The sequence below is a fragment of the Ochotona curzoniae genome, unplaced genomic scaffold (genome assembly GCF_017591425.1).
Source record: "Ochotona curzoniae isolate NIBS_2020 unplaced genomic scaffold, NIBS_Ocur_1.0 contig_4502, whole genome shotgun sequence".
NCBI lineage: Eukaryota > Metazoa > Chordata > Mammalia > Lagomorpha > Ochotonidae > Ochotona > Ochotona curzoniae.
The window spans coordinates 990,267-1,007,742 of record NW_024466308.1 but is presented as its reverse complement, the minus strand read 5'-3'; the positions used below and the strand labels follow the sequence as shown (position 1 = coordinate 1,007,742).

Sequence of the window (17,476 nt, the reverse complement as noted above, 5' to 3'; positions counted from 1 at the left end):
CACTGCTTTCCCAGGCCACAGGCAGGGCGTGGGTTCTTTCTTGCTTGAAGCCCATTCCATCACCAGGACGGAGTCTCTTCTCAGCTTTTCTAATGAATCTTGCTTTAAAACTAAACTGTGTCCACATGAAATTCCCTCCTGTGAGACAAGAACTGAGGTTGCTGCCGTATTCTGGGTCGAAAGGCCTACAGCACATTCATGGTGCCAGGTGCCGCGCCCTGCCCGGCCTGAGCCGCAGCCCCAGCTCTGACACTCACCAGCGGGTGCTGCCGCCCAGCAGGGAAGAGCCCAGAGGTCTCCCACCAGGCGCATCCCCAGCTTAGGTCTTTGCATGCTGCTGGGTACCTCCATCCGCCTGGTGTGGCCCACCCACAGTCTCAGCTCTTGATGGTGGGTGCCTTGGGACCCTGCACACGCGTGGGAGAGTTGAGGAGACTTCTGGCTCCTGGCTTCGGATCGGCTCAGCTCCAGCCATTGTGGCTACTTGGAGCCAACAGGTGAAAGATCTTTCTCTGACTCTCCTTCATCTGCAAATTTGCCTTTAGAAACACACGCACTCTGGAATAACACTGACTATGTGTCCTTTATTGCAGCAGGGTTGGAACTGGGAGCGGGGAGGAGGGGAGGAGACACATCTGCCATGTGGCAGGATGGGGCTGCCGGAGCAGGGGAAGGGACAAGATGGAGGAGGAGGACAGAGGGAACGTTGTGGGCTGTGGGGAAGAACAGCTCAGCATCCAAGATGGGATGCCAGAATCGCTCCCTACATGCTTGCACCTGCAGCCTGAGGCTGAAGGCAGTAAATTCCCTTACCTGAGCTGGCACCACCCCCACCCCACGTCCTCCCCTCCCCCAGGCTCCCCCGTTATGCCAGGCATGTGGCGCCGAGCATCGCGAGTGGCATAAAGAGAGAGGGGGTGAGTCCTGACTCCCCATGAGCCCATGTCACAGACGGGGAGACTGAGGCCACGGAGAAGGCGGGCGCGCGGGGCTGGAGGCGGGGCGAGGAGGCGCACGCGGCGGCCGCCCTCCCCGCTGCTCCGGCGGCTCACCTGGGCTGGCCCGGGGCCCCCGCGGCAGGGCGGGCCGCCCGACGCCTCTTTAAAACGCGCGGCCAGCCTGGAGAGCCAGCTCTCTCCGGTGCGAACCTGTAGCTGCGTCTCTGGACCCTCGGGAGCCACGCCGGTGCGCCCAGACCCGCCTGGCTGGACCCCGGGCGTCCCGCGCGCGCGTCTCCATCCGAGGGGTCGCCGCCTGCCCCGCGCCACGCCAGCTCCTCCGTCCTGTTCGTCCCCTCCCTGAGGGGCTGGGGGACACGGGTGAGTCGCTGCCGCTGGCCGGACCTTCAAAGTGGAGACCCCAGGAGCTGGGAGGGGGGGTGGGAGGAGACAGTGAAGGGGCGCGCAGGTGCAAGGGCCCCTCGGTGCCCTGGGAGACCTGCGGACAGCAGGCTAGGAATGCAGGGGTCAAAAGTCTGTGGTCACATGGCCGCGTGTCCCCAGCGGGCGCCTCCCCAGCCGCCTGCCTGCCGGGTTCCTCTGTGGGGATGGGGGTGGGCGGGGTGGGAACACTTCCCGGAAAAGGGAGGCCACCGCTGTCCGTGGGGGGAGGGAGGGCGGACAGAGTGCCACGGCCCGTGCTGGCCAGGCCAAGGACACAGACCCAGGCAGACGTTCAGGCGCATGGCTGCTGGGTGCCCACCTCCCCCGCTCCCAGCCACCCACCCAGGGCTGCCACCGGCAGAGCAGTGCGCTGGCGGGCAGACCCAGATGCACCCCGGAAATAGACACACCCGGACCCGGATGGGCGCGTGGGTGGGTGTGGATGGGAAACAGTTTCTGGGGCTCCCACGGCAAGCCTGCAGGGGTGTGTGTGTGTGTGTGGACCTCCCACTCAGACCCGGCACTTGGGTACACACAAACACACCCGCGGGTGTAGACGCCCACTCAGACACACGTGGGCACCTTGACACTGACACACTTGGCCATGGGACACACAGAGATGTCAGCACACGGGGGCACACGTGACGGACACGCAGTGCACACTGGCGTCCGACACACACAGGCACGCTCGGACGGCCTTGCACACACCAACACACACCCACCTGCACGCACAGGGACCGGCACATACAACACAGGGCAGTCACACCCACCGACATGGACACCCCATGCCGTGCTGCCAGCAGCCCCCCGCTTGTCCAGCGGGATCAGCCCTGCACCCCAAACCCCATGCCAGACGCTGGGGAAGTCCTGAGCTCACGTGACCCTGGGGAAGGTACTGCCTCATTCCTTCCAACCCACTTCCGCCCAGGGGACAATAAAGGGGCGGCCAGCAACCTCCTTCCCGTTGTCCACTTGCCTTTCCGAAGCCCACTGCCTGGCCTTGCGTCTCAGCAAGGTGAGTGTCCAGTGAGGCGGGGTGGGGAGCCAGAGCAGCCAGGGCCCTCTGCTGCCCGCTCCTGCGCCGTGCATGGCGATGGCTGGGACCCTCCTGTGCCAGTGCAAGCCCCTGCCTCCTGGGGTCCCTAGAGGAGGAGCCTGACACTGGGGCCATTTTACAAAGCCCAGCCTCCCTTCACCCTCACCCCCTTCCCAGATGGACCCCTGGACCTTCCTTCTGATCCTGCAAGGCGTCCTCCTGCTGCCCGGCGCCGACGGTGCCACCCCCACGCTGCGCTTTGTGGCCGTGGGTGACTGGGGAGGCGTCCCCAATGCCCCATTCCACACGGCCCGGGAGATGGCCAATGCCAAGCAAATGAGCAAGGTCGTGCAGATGCTGGGCGCCCACTTCGTCCTGTCCCTGGGCGACAACTTCTACTTCAACGGCGTGCAGAGTGTCAATGACAAAAGGTTCCAGGTGCTGGCTCTCAGGGTGGGGATGGGGGCTGGGAAGCCGCCCTGGGGAACCCCCGATTGGGTTGGTGGGGGTGTTGGCGTGACCGTGTGGCTGGGCGGTGGGGGGCCCGCTTGCTGTCCACTGCAGGAAACCTTCGAGGACGTGTTCAACGACCGCTCGCTCCAGAGAGTGCCCTGGTACGTGCTGGCCGGGAACCATGACCACCTCGGCAACGTCTCGGCCCAGATCGCCTACTCCAAAGTCTCCAAGCGCTGGTGAGCTTCGTCCTGGGAAAGAAGGGGTACTGAGGCCGCAGCGCCCGGGGAAGAACCCCTTTCAAAGGCCCGGGTTCGAATCCTGGCTCTGCTTCTTTTCATTCTAGTTCCCAGCTTGCGATGCCATTCCCTGGGAGGCAGCCGGGGGCATGGCTCAGGGGCTGGCTTCTGTCCGTGCCACCCGCGGGGCAGACCCAGTTGCAGCTCCTGGCTTTGGGCTGGCCCTGCCTGTGGCAGGCATTTAGGGAGTGAACCAGCAGATGGCAAGTTTTGTTTCTTTTAAAGATTTATTTCTTTGAAAAGCAGAGTGACATACACGTATACGGAAAGAGAATTTTCTCTGCTTGCTGGTTCACTCCCCAAGTGACCGCAGTGGTCTCCCACGCGGGTGCAGGGTCCCAAGGCTGTGGGCGGTCCTCTGCTGCTTTCCCAGGCCACAGGCAGGGAGCTGGGCGGGAAGTGGGGCTGCCGGTCTTGAACTGGTGTCCATGTGGGATGCCGGCATCTTAGGTTCAACCTGCTGTACCACAAAGCACCAATCTCTCTCTCTCATTCTGGTCTTCAAATACATTAATTTAATTACTTGTATTTTACAAACAAAATGTGAAGGGGCCGCCTTGGTGAGCCTACTGCTGTCCTCACGCTGCCCCATCCGCTCGCAGGAACTTTCCTGGTCTCTTCTACCGGCTACACTTCCGAATCCCTCGCACCAACGTGTCCGTGGCCATCTTCATGCTGGACACAGTGACGCTGTGCGGCAACTCCCACGACTTCCTCAGCCAGCAGCCCGAGAGGCCCCGGGACCTGGGCCTGGCCCGCACCCAGCTGGCCTGGCTCAAGCGACACCTGATGGACGCCAAGGAGGACTACGTGCTGGTGGCCGGCCACTACCCGGTGTGGTCCATCGCGGAGCACGGCTCGACCCACTGCTTAGTAAAGAAGCTGCAGCCGCTGCTGGTCAAGTACAAGGTCACAGCCTACCTGTGTGGCCATGACCACAACCTGCAGGTGAGGCTCCAGGGGGCCGGGCAGAGGGGCTTGCATTCTTATTTAAAAATCTACTTATTTGGTTTAGAAAGGCAGATTTACAGACATAAGGCGAGACAGGAAGATCTTCCATGTGCTGGTTCACTCCCAAAGAAGTGGCCGCACTGGCCGGAGCTGCACTGATCCAAAGCCAGGAGCCAGGAGCCTCCTCCAGGTCTCCCACATACGTGCAGGGTCCCAAGGCTTTGGGCCGTACTCCACTGCTTTCCCAGGCCACAGGCAGAGAGCTGGGTGGGAAATAGAGCTGCTAGGATTAGAACTGGCACCCATGTGGGATCCTGGCGCATGCAAGGTGAGGATTTAGTCACTAAGCTATCAAAATCTGTTCTGTGTGTGCTCAAATTCTATACTCTTGAGCCAGGAGCATGCCCCCCACCCCCACAAGCCACAGCAGTGCCTGCCAGTGCAGTCACAGGCCAGCAAGCTTTAAATTTGCCACTCAAAGTGCCAATGTGGGGAGCCAGTGTTAGGGGGTGCAGTGAACCACCACCCACCATGCCAGCTCTCCAGGTGAGAGCTTGGTTGCCTCGTGTGCCATCCAGCTCTCTGCCAGGCAGGTGGGCAGACCTGGATGAGGTCCTGGCTGCTTGGGGGGAGCGGCCCATCTCCCCGCTTCTGCCTTTGCTGTGTCCTTCAGATTAGCCCTGACTTTGGACTTTGCGGCCGTTGTCCTGTGTGTGCTTAGCGCACGCTGACCCTGACTTTTGCTTCCCCGCCTTCAGTACCTGCAGGATGAGAGCGGCGTGGGCTACGTGCTGAGTGGGGCAGGCAATTTCATGGACCCTTCCACGCAGCACCAGCACAGCGTCCCCAATGGCTACCTCCGCTTCCACTACGGGGCCGAGAGCTCGCTGGGCGGCTTCGTCTACGTGGAGATCACCCCCAAGGACATGAGCGTCACCTACATGGAGGCGTCGGGCAAGTCCCTCTTCAAGACCAAGCTGCCGAGGCGGGCCAAGGCCTGAGGGTCCTGGTGCAGAGGGGGCATTGGGGCGGCTCAGTGGGCGACCCCCCACCCGCCCCGAGAGTCAGCCCCACGAGCACCAGCAGGAACCACGGCGCCATGTGGTCCCCGCGCCGTGGCAGGAACGCTGACGTTCTAGGACGCTGGGACATGGATTTGGGGAAGCCAGCCCTAGGAGGAAGCTTCATCCGCCCCTCCCCCAGCGGAGGATGGGGGTGCAGGGTAGGGAGAGGGCGGGGAGAAAGAAGCGCTTTTTTCTGTCTCTGCCGTTGAATAAACCAAGAATCACCAAGTTTGCACTGGAGCCAGTGAATGTGTTGTTCTGCTTGTCGGGGTGTCGGTGGGCCCAAGCCATCCCCCATGACTGACCGGCCACACCTGCGGCTGGCTGGTCACGTGATTTAGTCCGTGCTGGGGACTGGTTGGCCCTCTGTCTGCACGGTAGAACCCAGACAGGCGCAGGTGACGATTCCAGGATCCAGGTCCCCGTCACGCACAGGGCCCCCAGATGCAGCTCCAGGCCCCCAGATGCAGCTCCAGGGCCCCCAGATGCAGCTCCAGGGCCCCCAGATGCAGCTCCAGGGCCCCCAGATGCAGCTCCAGGCCCCCGATGCAGCTCCAGGGCCCCCAGATGCAGCTCCAGGGCCCCCAGATGCAGCTCCAGGCCCCCGATGCAGCTCCAGGGCCCCCAGATGCAGCTCCAGGGCCCCCAGATGCAGCTCCAGGCCCCCGATGCAGCCCCCCAGATGCAGCTCCAGGGCCCCCAGATGCAGCTCCAGGCCCCCGATGCTGCTCCAGGCCCCCAATGCAGCTCCAGGGCCCCCAGATGCAGCTCCAGGCCCCCAGATGCAGCTCCAGGCCCCCGATGCAGCTCCAGGCCCCCAGATGCAGCTCCAGGCTTTGCCCCGAGAGGAACTCATCTTTTTCTTGTGAGTTTTGGAAGATTGATGTACTTATTTGAAAAGTGGAGTGATACGGGGAAAGGAGAGGCAGAAAAGATCTTCCATCTACTGGCTTACTCTTTTAAAAGATTTATTTTTGTTGGAAAGTCAGATTTACAAAGTAAAGGAGAGACAGAGAAAGATCTTCCATCTGCTGGTTCACTCCCCAAGTGCCCACAATGGCTGGAGCTGAGTCCATCCAAATCCAGGAGCCAGGAGCCTCTTCCAAGTCTCCCACACAGGTGCAGGGTCCCAAGGCTTTGGGCCGTCCTCCACTGCTTTCCCAGGCCACAGGCAGGGAGCTGGATGGGAAGTGGGGCAGCTGGGACTAGAACCAGTGTCCATATAGGATCCCAGCACGTTCAAGGTGAGAATTTTAGCCGCTTGGCTACTGTGCTGGGCCCAGGTCCCTCTTTCTTAAAAAATAACAACACCAATAATAATAAATATAGCATTTTCAGGGGAAAAGAAAAGAGAGTAGAGACCGGGAGAGAAAAACCAACCTCCATCTGCTGACTCATTCCCCAAATGTCCAAAGGGCCGGTCCTCCATCCGGCCTCCTCCTACCTGGTGGCGCGGTGACCCAGGCACCTGCGCTCCCGGAGTGTGCTTGACCCAGTCAGCAGCCAAGGTGGCATTTCACCCCAGGCACGGGTATGACGCATGCGCATCCTAAATGACCCTGTGACCTCGAAGCAGCACCACGCCCGGCCCAGAACAACACAGCTGTGCAGGGTTGGCACACGCCCACCGTCCAGATACACCATGACACCTCCGCGGGCCCCGCACACCCGCTTGGCACCTCGCTGGGCTGGCTCAGTGCCTCCACACCTGCCCCCTGCTTGTGCCCCCTAGGACAACAGGCAAACCCCTTCCTGGCCGCCACCTGACACTCCAAGGTGTGCCAGAACCACTCACCAGCTGCCCCCGCCCAGAGCGCCTGGACTGCTGCCAAGCTTATGCAACCTGCCAAGGGCGCCGGCGTGACCTTGAAGCTGAATACTGGCGAGTGCAGGCATGCTGCTGGGTAGACAGGTCACACACCCAGGGGCAGGGGGCGGGGTTTTTCTAATATTTATTATTTTTTATTGCAAAGTCAGCTATACAGAGAGGAAGAGAGACAAAAAGATCTCCCACTCACTGGTTCACTCCCCAAGGGGACACAATGGCCAGAGCTGAATCCATACGAAGCCAGGAGCCAGGAGCCTCTTCCAGCCCAGCTCTGGCCGTTGTGGCCATTTGCGAGGAGAGCCAGCAGATGAAAAACTTTTTTCTCTAGCTTTCAAACAAATAAAAACATCTTTGAGAAAAAGAAGGGGACAGCCCCTTGGCATATCAGGCTAAGCCTCCGTCTGCCAGCATTTCACATGGGCACTAGTTCAAGTTCCAACTGCTCCACTTCCTAATCCAATTCCTGGGACAGCAGTGGAAGATGGTCCAAGTTTTTGGGCCCCTGCTCCCTCTTGGGAAACCCGGCAGAGGCTCCTGGCTCCTGCCTTTGGGCTGGTTCAGCTCAGGGCACTGAGTGAGCCAGGGGATGGGAGATGGGTCGTCTCTGCCTCTCCTGCTCTCTGTCCCTCTGCCTTTCGAACCAAAGCAAAACGAAGGAGGAAGAGAAGAGGGGTTGGGGGGAGGAGGGGAAGCTTAGCACGAACCGCAGCCTGCCTCTGTACTCCCGTGAGACCGCGCATTTTGGAAACTTCTAGAAGCAGCTGGCCGAGCGTCACGAGGTGACAGCTGCGAGAGGATACAGTTCCTCTCTGAGGGTGGGCGGAGTGACCTTCAGTGCTCCTGGGCGGACAGGCACGCCACCACTCAGCCACCACTGCGGGCTGCCCTGCGGGGGCGGCCGGGGCTCACTGGCTAGCAGCTAAGTTGATGGAGCAGCCTGCTTGGAGCGTGTGGCTGGCCACGGGGCCTGCAGGGGAGGTGGTCCCCTCGCTGCTGCTGCTGCTGCTGCGTCCCCAGCGGGACGTTAGGCTCCAGCTGCCACACCATGGGCAAACCCATTCAGCTTTGGTTCCTTGCAGTCCACATGGCCTCAAGGTCCAGGTTTTTTTTGTTTTTGTTTTTGTTTTTTTTTTGCAAAGTCAGATATATATATAGAGAGAGTAGCCAGCACATGTAAGACCCGGGGGGGATGGTCCCAGTGAGGGGGCTGCAAAGACCCCTAGATTGGCCACCACTCCCCTTGGTGAACATGAGAGCTGGGATGGGGCAGACCAGGCCGGGCAGAGCCACATCCGATGACCTACGTGTGAGCTGGGTCAGGGAAAGGCCAGGCTGGGCTGACTGGACCTTCTGGTACATGCATAAGTCAGCCTCGGTGTGGATTGATTGGGCTTTTCCACAGCATCAGTTGGCAGATGCTGGCACAGGGGCCAAATTCTGACAGGTGCAGGCATGGCCTAGACAGATGGTGGCGCCCACTGGCACCAGTGGGTACTGGATAGTGGGGCCGGTTGGGCCGAACTGGACTTTACTGCCCATCAACATGTAGGAGAACTGAATGGCATGTGGGGCAGACGGGACCAGTCTGCTTTACACACTGGCAGGCACGGGAACCAGGGCAGGGGCGGGCCTGGTGGGGGCTGTTGTGGGTTGCTCCGACTAGACTGCAGCTCCCACTGAAAGCCGAGTATGTGGTGGGCAGAATCGGGCTGGATCCCAACACCCATTAGTTTGCCTAAAACATGGGGCTGGAAACAGAACTGACCCAGCAATTGCAACTACCAGTGTGTGTGTAGGCTGATTTGGGCGCCGGACTGAGCTGGACCCTGTCTTGGCAAACACATACAAGAATCAGGTCTGGGATCACCTCAGATGATTCCCTATCAACTGAACTGCTGGACTCAGAACCCTCAACATGGAGAGAATTGCAGGTTCCATGGGCTGACTGGGAGTGGATGTGTCAGAGCTGGGCCTCCTTGCGTGGCTCAGAGCAGTGGACAGCACATCCAGATGTACACGGAGGATACGGCAGTACATCGGAGCCTCCAGAGGACACCTGGCACCATGGCAGAGGACGGAGGGCAGAACAAATTGATCAACGACCCTAGCCAAGTGTTGGCAGTGAAGATCTGGGTAGACGGAGACACTCTGAGGTGGGCTACAGCAGCCAGTGGATTCGGGAGAGATCTTGTGATTGGAGTGGCAGGATTGACAGCAATTCAGGACTACTGAACTATCAAAACCCTTTGAGAAATTCATGGTGTTGTGAATGTCTATTTTTCTTCCTGTTGTTGATTTTGTATTGTCACCTTTCATCTAAGAGGGACGTGTGGTGACTGTGGAATGGAGACTATCATGTCCAGATGTGAGGATGCAGTGCAGTGTGCGTCTCTACTTCCAGATCAAAGATGGACTCCCGATGAAACTGTCAGCTGTATCTGGACAGTGGGATGCTGGACTCTCTGCCCTTGTCCATGCCCGCAACGATGGACATGTGACTGTATGAAGGGCTATGCCATAGTAACAATATAGGGGAATTTGGTGGGTGGGGAGAATTTGGGGACATGGGAAATCCCAGGGCCTATGGAACTGTGTCATAAAAATGATGGTAATAATTTTTAAAAAAGTAAAAGTAAAAATAAAATTAAATTAAGAAACAAGAAAATAAATAACAAAACACGCCCCAAGTGGGGCCAGCATCACATGAACTGGGTTCAAGTCCCAGCCCCCAACACATGTGCACTCCAGGAGGCAGTAGGCTCAAGGGGTGGGGTCCCTGCCGCCCCGTGGGAGACCGGATGGAGCTCCCAGTTCCAGCCTGCCTCGTGAGAGAACCCAGCCCACGGAGGAGAGCGGGGCCAGGGTCATGGTGAGCGCTCACAGGCTCAGACAGGAGTCAGGGCCCAGTGCCTGCCCAGTGCCAGGCCGACCCTCATCGTGACCAACGATTCCAGGCATTCTGCCCCTTCCCACTGACTCAAGGGTTCCTGGGGCCGGGCCAGGGGGAGGGCCGGGGACTCTGAGTCAGAACTCACGGAAGAGCCCTGTGTGCCCACTCCCAGAGACACGACCCTAGAAAGGAGAAGTGGCACATTTAGGGTCACATGGAGGATGAGTGGCAGGGCCGCGGGGGCAATGTCCCATGTTCCCCCTCCCCCACTGCTACATGCCAGGGACTCTGGGTGGGTAAGGCTGGTGGGTCCCAGCCACACAAGGCGGGTGGGGGGCTTCCAGCCAGCTGGGGGCAGAATGTGAGATGTAAGTAGACAGATATCCTGGGGTGGGGGGGGTAACACAGCATGTTGAGCCACTATGTGTGATGCTGTGTGAATCTTGGCCGCTCTGTGTCCCACGCTGCTCCCTGCTAACGTACCTTAGAAAGCAAAGAGATGACGCTGGCCTGAGTATGCCAACCCGTGCCGCCTAGCTGGGAGACCGGGTGAAGCCTGGCCCAGATCCGGCTCTTTCAGATATTAGCATAGTAAGCCAGTAGATAGAAAATCTCTCTCTTTCTGTTTTCTGCCTTTCAAATACATACGGCACATCCATTAAAAAAAAAAAAAAGATTTGTTTATTTTGATTGGAAAGGAGAAATTACAGAGAGAAAAGGAGAGCCAGAGAGAAAGATCTTCCATCTGCTGATTCACTCCCCAAATGGCCGCAACGCCGGGAGCTGAGCCGATCCAAAGCCAGGGGCTTCATCAGGCCTCCCATGCAGGAGGCTTCGCATTGGCTCAGTTTCGGGCGTTGCGGTCACGTGGGGAATAAATCAGCTGTTTGTCTCTCCTTCTCTCTGTAAATCTGACTTTCCAATAAAAATAAATAAATCCCTTTTTAAAAAAGAAGCAAATTAATATTCGTAGCATCCAGCAAACACCTGTGTAGTATAGATCAGACATTGTTTAAATTTTTTCTTGGAAAGGCAGATATACAGAGAGAGCTTGCATTCGCTGGTTCGCTCTTTAAGTGGCCAGGATTGTCAGAGCTGGTCTGATCCGAAGCCAGGAGCCAGGAGCCTCTCCCAGGGCTCCCACGCAGGTGCAGGGTCCCAAGGCTGTGGGCCGTCCTCCTCCCAGCACTGTCTTAACGGTCTAGACCACATGGTCATCACAGGAACTTCCTGACCATCGAGACAGGCCGTGTCTTGCTAGTGTCAAAACACGCCACTTGGGAGTTTTAACACAAGCATTTTCATGCCTGCCACTGAGAGCTCCACAAGGCCGGGAAGGAGGGAGAGGCCGAGTGTGCAGCCCCTTCTGCCTGAATCTCCGTTTATTCCGGCTGTGAGAGCAGGTACCGCCAGCAAGCTTTCCTAGGGTCCGGCTGCCTGGTTGCAATGGCCCGGCTGCCCTCTGGCGGTCACCTTGCAGATCCAGCCATTTCATAGAGGTTTTAGTTACATAGTAACTGCCCCTAATCCTTGCAGGAAACAGTCTTACCTTCTGTGACCACAAACAAGAGGATACATTTAACAATCTCTCCTTTTTACAAAGTAGTCACTTGTTACAAAACTGGCTACTTTTTTTTTTTTAACATTTACTTTATTTGTATTGGGAAGTCAGATACACAGAGAGGAGGAGAGATAGAGAGGAAGATCTTTCATCGGCTGGTTCAGGCCCCAAGCAGCCTCCCGGGCCAGAATTGAGCTGATCTGACCAGGAGCCAGGAGCATCTTCTGGGTGTCCCACCCACAGCGGTGTAGGGTCCCAAGGCTGTGGGTGACGTAAAAGCTTCGAATTTCCTCTGCAGAGCAGAGCTGAGGGTCTCACGTGTGCCCCCTTAGCCCAAGAGGGGCATTTTCCATCCCTTAACCCTGGGGAGACCCAGATGGAGGGTGTGCGTGCATGCCTGCTCCAAGGAGCTGGGGCTGCAAGGGGAAGACCCCCGACACCATCCCAGCACGCTGGGCATCTTCCCAGGGCAGCTGCGGCCCGAAGGCCCAGCGCTCCCGGAGCGCAGGAACAGCCACCTGTCAGAAAAAAACACAAGACATCCTAAAACACAAGATGCTGGTCCACCCGCTAGGGACCGCGCAGGCGCACTGCGAGCGGCGGGGGGCGGGACGGGGGCGGGGCCGGTGGTTAGGGGCGGAAGCGGCGGGGCGGAAGCGGCGGGCCCGCAGCGAGCGGTTTCCGCTTCCGCGGGCGGCCGGAAGTCGGCGTCTCAGTGCTGCGCCAGGGCGGGAAGGTGGCGTTGATCGCCCGTGCGGCGCTGGTGGGGCCTGGTGGGGCCTGGTGGGGCCTGGTGGGGCCTGGTGGGGCCTGGTGGGGCCTGGTCGGGCCTGGTCGGGCCTGGTCGGGCCTTGGTGGGGCGCTGAGCGGGACCCGGAGGCCGCGGGACGGCCCAGCCCATCAACAGCCTCGACGACTCGACTTCCGGCGACGCGGAGCCCCGGTGAGCCACTTGAACGACCTATTCGGTCCTCCTGCTCCTGCACCCCGTCCCGTCCTGCTCCTGCACCCCGTCTCCTCCTGCACCCCGTCCCGTCCTGCTCCTGCACCCCGTCCCGTCCTCCTGCACCCCGCCACCTCATCCTGCACCCCGTCCCGTCCTGCTCCTGCACCCCGCCACCTCATCCTGCACCCCGTCCCGTCCTGCTCCTGCACCCCGTCTCCTCCTGCACCCCGTCCCGTCCTGCTCCTGCACCCCGTCCCGTCCTCCTCCTGCACCCCGCCACCTCATCCTGCACCCCGTCCCGTCCTGCACCCCCTCTCCTCCTCCTGCACCCCGTCCCGCCCTCCTTGTGCACCCTGCCACCTCTTGCATCCTGGTACTTCCTCCTGCTGCAGTTTCGGGGTGTCGGAGTGCGGGGCCGAGCTGGGCCTGGCAGCTGAAAGGGGTTAGGAGGGGCAGGGTCTCTCCTCTCGTGCACACCCCACACCCCTGGGGTGTCAGTGGTATTTGGGGGGCATCCACCTCAGTTTTCGAAGCCTTCAAGCAGCAAGTTGTGGCTGGCTTGTTGTCTGAGGACGCTTGCAAGGACTGGGGCTCGGGGGTTCAGCAGTGGGTCCAGCCTGAGCTGGTGTGGAAGGGTGGGTGGCCCCCCAACATTAACAACACGCCGCAACACAGACAGGGTCTGGGATTCTGGGCGGGAGTCAGGGCTGCAGGCAGACCAAGCTGCATTGGAGTTGTTGGAACCTTCTAAGGGCTGTGGTGTGTGAAAGGTCTCAACTGCAGCACCTTCTACCGCCCCCTCCGCTTCCAGGCACCCTTGGTCCCGCCTGCCTGCAGCAACAGCTGGCTTCAACGGGCGAAAAATTAATTTTTTTTTCCGTTTCCTCTGTCCACCAGCTATTATTGCTGGTGCTTATTTGCCGTCCCCACTGCTTTCCCAGGCCGCAGGCAGGGAGCTGGGTGGGAAGCGGGGCCGCCAGGGCTGGAAGTGGCTATCGCGGGCTGCTGGGGTCACAGGTAGTGGCATTGCACAGGCCCTGGGCTGCCGCGTGGTCCCTGGGATCGAGCTTTGGTTTAGTCCGGGTGTGCCCAAGTTCTAGGCTGCTGGATCGAGTTCTGCGCGAGTCTGGGTGCGGTTTGTGCTTGGAGGGGCGGAGCTGCAGAGTCGGGGTGCAGTTTGTGCTTGGAGGGGCGGAGCTGCAGAGTCGGGGTGCAGTTTGTGCTTGGAGGGGCGGAGCTGCAGAGTCGGGGTGCAGTTTGTGCTTGGAGGGGCGGATCTGCAGAGTTGGGGTGCAGTTTGTGCTTGGAGGGGAGGAGCTGCAGGTGCCCCAGCAGGGAGCTTGGAAGCTACTCGCCCAGGGGTGGGCTCTGATATGGGCAGTGCACAGAGAAAGCGGTCCCACTTGGTGTTTTCCCTGGGACGATGGAGCTCTCTGCACCGAGGTGGGGAAGACTTGCAGAGGTGGGGGTCAGGCGCGCTGGGTCCTGGGTGCGTGACCTTGGGTGCAGGTGGGATGGGAGGTGCGCAGTGTCGCACCCTAGGGTGGGCAGGGAGGGATCGAGAGCACAGCACGGTGTCTCTGTGGTTGGTGGGGGCCGTCCTGAGGCAGGGAGGGGGCCAGGAGGAGAGGGGACTGCCTGTCGAGGCGGGCCCGGTGGAGCCCCTATTTCTTAGGATGTGGGGGACAGTGTGTTTCCTTGGGGACAGAGAAGCCTTCAGAGGGGCAGAACCTTTGGTGCCGAGGATTAAGCCTCCGCCTGTGGTGCTGGCATCTCTTCCCAAAGCACCGGTTCGAGTCCCAGCTGCACCACTTCCCATCCAGCTCCATGCCTGTGGCCTGGGAAAGCAGTGGAGGACGGCCCAAAGCCTTGGGACCCTGCACTGGCATGGGAGACCCGGAAGAGGCTCCTGCCTGGGCCGAAGCATGGAGAGACCACATGGCTTGTTGTTCTCTGGTCTCTCTCTGGGTCTTCAGGAAAGTTCCCGAGACAGCCGAGAGATCAGCACAGCTCCTAGCTGGCATGGCCCAGGCTGGGGGGGCATCGCCCAGGTGCAGTGTGGCCGGAAGCTAAAACCTGAACCCCGCGCTCCAGCGAGGAAGGCAGGCCAGGGCGCAGGTGGTGGCTTAGGGCACCGCGCCTCAAGAACACTCAGCTGTATTTTATCGACAGTGAGCCCAGGGGGTGGGAGCTTGTGGGCCGAAGTCAGCCAGTCTTGGGGTCCCACCGGTCGGAGCCCCCCAGTGCACAGCCAGTCCTTCATTGCTTGGCCCAGGAGTTTTCCTGGGCAACTGGGACTTGTGCCACCCCTGCCCACCCCTTTGTCTCTCCCGCTGGGTTGGCCTCCTGGAGCTGGCCAGAGCGCCCCTCACTTCCACCCTCCCTCTGCCACCCCCACAGCCCGGGCCTATCCAAGCACGGCATGGGACGCCGCAAATCCAAGCGGAAGCCGCCCCCCAAGAAGAAGATGACGGGGACCCTGGAGACCCAGTTCACCTGCCCTTTCTGTAACCACGAGAAATCCTGTGACGTGAAAATGTGAGTGGGTGGGGCGGGGGGCCGCTGTGCACCCCAGTAACCCCAGCCTCCTCTGCTCCCCACGGGTGTGTGGGGAGGGGGTCCCCACCATAGGTGCAGGGGTCCATGCACTCACCTTGCCCCCTGCCGCCAGGGACCGCGCCCGCAACACCGGAGTCATCTCTTGTACCGTCTGCCTAGAGGAATTCCAGACGCCCATCACGTGTATCCTTGGCATGGGGCCTGGGGCGGGGTGCGGTGGGCAGGGCCTGCTGCCCAGCGTCGGGGTGCAGCGCCTCACCCCCTGACCCCGACATCTGAGGTGGAGCAGATGGAGCGGGAGGAGTGGGCAGCAGGTGTGTGGCTGGGGCTGGGGTCAGCAGCCAAGGCTGCCCGTTGTGGTCCGCTCACCGCCCTTGACCCTCCGCTGGTTTCAGATCTGTCAGAACCAGTGGACGTGTACAGCGATTGGATAGACGCCTGCGAGGCGGCCAATCAGTGACGGCGCAGGGCGGGCCTTGCCGCGGGCTCAGAGACAGTGCCGGGGCCCTGCCCGCCTGCACAGCCCTGCTCTGTGTGCGCGTGCACAGCCCTGCTCTGTGTGTGCGCGCGCGTACAGCCCTGCTCTGTGTGCGCCTGCACAGCCCCACTCTGTGTGCGCGCGTGCACAGCCCTGCTCTGTGTGTGCGCGCGCGTACAGCCCTGCTCTGTGTGTGTGCGCGCGTACACAGCCCTGCTCTGTGTGTGCGCGCGCGTACAGCCCTGCTCTGTGTGTGCGCGCGTGTACAGCCCCGCTCTGTGTGCGCGCGTGCACAGCCCTGCTCTGTGTGCGCGCGCGTACAGCCCTCTGTGTGTGTGCGCGCGTGTACAGCCCTGCTCTGTGTGCGCGCGCGTACAGCCCTGCTCTGTGTGCGCGCGTGCACAGCCCTGCTTTGTGTGTGCGCGCGTACAGCCCTGCTCTGTGTGTGCGCGCGTGTACAGCCCTGCTCTGTGTGCGCGCGTACAGCCTTGCTCTGTGTGTGCGCGCGTGTGCGTGCACGCGCCCTGGGCATGGGCGGCCGCAGCAGGAGTGGTGGAGGGCGCATTGCTGGGCCTTAAGGACCTCGACCGGCCCAGCGCTTTGAGCCGCGGCCTCTGGCTCCGCAGTGGGCTAGCCCGCAGACCCCTCTGGAGGGCGGGTGGTGACCTCCACCACCAGAGTCTCAGTAGCACCCAGCACCCTTTTCTCCCTCTCTGCATCCCAGTGGGTGCTGGAGGCCCAGCATTCGAAGCCTGGAGCCGTCCTCCTCTGGGGGCCTTGGCTGACTCCTCCCTCCCGGCCGCCCTGGGAGTGGCGTTTCCCATTCCGTAACTTATATGGAGGACTCGCAGGTTCCGGCATGGGATCAGTGGCCAGCACAAGACCTTCAGTGAAAAGAAAAAATAATAAAAATTTTTTAAAAAGCCCCACAGATTCCTGGCCAGCCGTGACTCTGTGACCCGAGAGGAGGGGGGTGTGAAGCGAGGTTTGGGGTGCTTGACGCGGCTTCTGGGACCTTGTTTGTTCATTCATTAAGCTGGGAGCAGGCGGGGCCACATCTCCTGGCCAGCTGTCCACAGAGGTGGTCAGGGAGGGCTTCCTGGAGGAGGGTGACCACGCCAAAGCTGACACCCCTCTCCCAGCACCTGCTGAGCTCTGGCAGGTGCCATGGCCAGCATGGCGCTCTTGGCTGCAGCCTTAGGAAGCCGGGGCGCATAGGGGCCAGTGTGAGCCAGGTGAGCACTAGGGGAAGTCTTGGTGTACCCTAGGCTGCTTCCAGCCCCCTGGGAGGGGGTTGCTGCTCTCCGTGGGAGTGGAGGGGGTCTCGTGTGTCCCAGGAATCTAGGCAGTTTCAGGCGGATGGCTTTTCCATGCCATGCCATGCCCCCCCACCGCCTGCCCTGGCAGGGTGTTGAGCTGTGGTCCCCAGGCAGGGTGGGCTGCCAGATCCTCTCTGTGACCCGCCCCGCCCCGCAGGCCCCTTCCGTGGTGCCTCTCCTTACCGTCCAGGACCCCTGTGGGCAGTCAGGGGGCTCGGGGGCTCAGCTCAGCTGCCCAGCCACCCACCGCCACGGCCTGGCTGGCCGAGTGCTAATATGGTGCTGTCCTCCCAGGGGGCGGGGCCCCGAGGCAGACTCGCATCTTCAGCATAGCTTCCCCCAGAAGGGCCCGGCGGGGAGCAGGGACAAACGCGCCTGGAATCCGAGGCAGGGAGGCCCCCCTACACCCCGGGTGGGGTGAGAAGGGGGGCTGGCTTCGCAGGCTCCCCCCCACATTCCAACCCCTCCTCCCGCTTCTGCACAGCCTTCTTAGAACCCCAGAACCAGCCTGGTGGCACTTGCTGGGGTTTAGCGTGGGGGGGCCCTGCCATGACCACCTCCTCCTGTCTTCTCACCCCTGCAACCCAGGGCCAAAGGGCTCCTTTCCTGCCCCAGAGTGGACCTGGGCGCTCTCAGGACACCCTGGCTGGTGTTTCCCTTGAAGCACGTTGAGCAGCGTGGCCGTTCACATCCCCTACCCCCGCTGCCGG

General features: G+C 60.8%; 2 protein-coding genes across 3 annotated transcripts; both read left to right on the top strand.

Annotated features, from left to right (window-relative positions):
• Window positions 1–1,014: 1,014 nt before the first annotated feature.
• Window positions 1,015–5,425, top strand: ACP5 (acid phosphatase 5, tartrate resistant). Of its 2 annotated transcripts, XM_040986364.1 has the most exons (6): window positions 1,159–1,319; window positions 2,311–2,397; window positions 2,596–2,856; window positions 2,983–3,110; window positions 3,773–4,118; window positions 4,880–5,425. In XM_040986364.1, the coding sequence occupies exons 3-6, from the start codon at window positions 2,596–2,598 to the stop codon at window positions 5,120–5,122; spliced, it is 978 nt and encodes a 325-aa protein (XP_040842298.1). In that variant the 5' UTR covers window positions 1,159–1,319; window positions 2,311–2,397; the 3' UTR covers window positions 5,123–5,425. The 2 variants fall into 2 exon arrangements, with proteins under 2 accessions (XP_040842297.1, XP_040842298.1); XM_040986363.1 differs by lacking the exon at window positions 2,311–2,397 and having other exon boundaries at window positions 1,015–1,319.
• A 6,894-nt stretch (window positions 5,426–12,319) lies between these two features.
• Window positions 12,320–15,630, top strand: ELOF1 (elongation factor 1 homolog). The gene is made up of 4 exons (XM_040986205.1): window positions 12,320–12,407; window positions 14,811–14,948; window positions 15,082–15,152; window positions 15,365–15,630. The coding sequence occupies exons 2-4, from the start codon at window positions 14,833–14,835 to the stop codon at window positions 15,427–15,429; spliced, it is 252 nt and encodes an 83-aa protein (XP_040842139.1). The 5' UTR covers window positions 12,320–12,407; window positions 14,811–14,832; the 3' UTR covers window positions 15,430–15,630.
• Window positions 15,631–17,476: the final 1,846 nt, after the last annotated feature.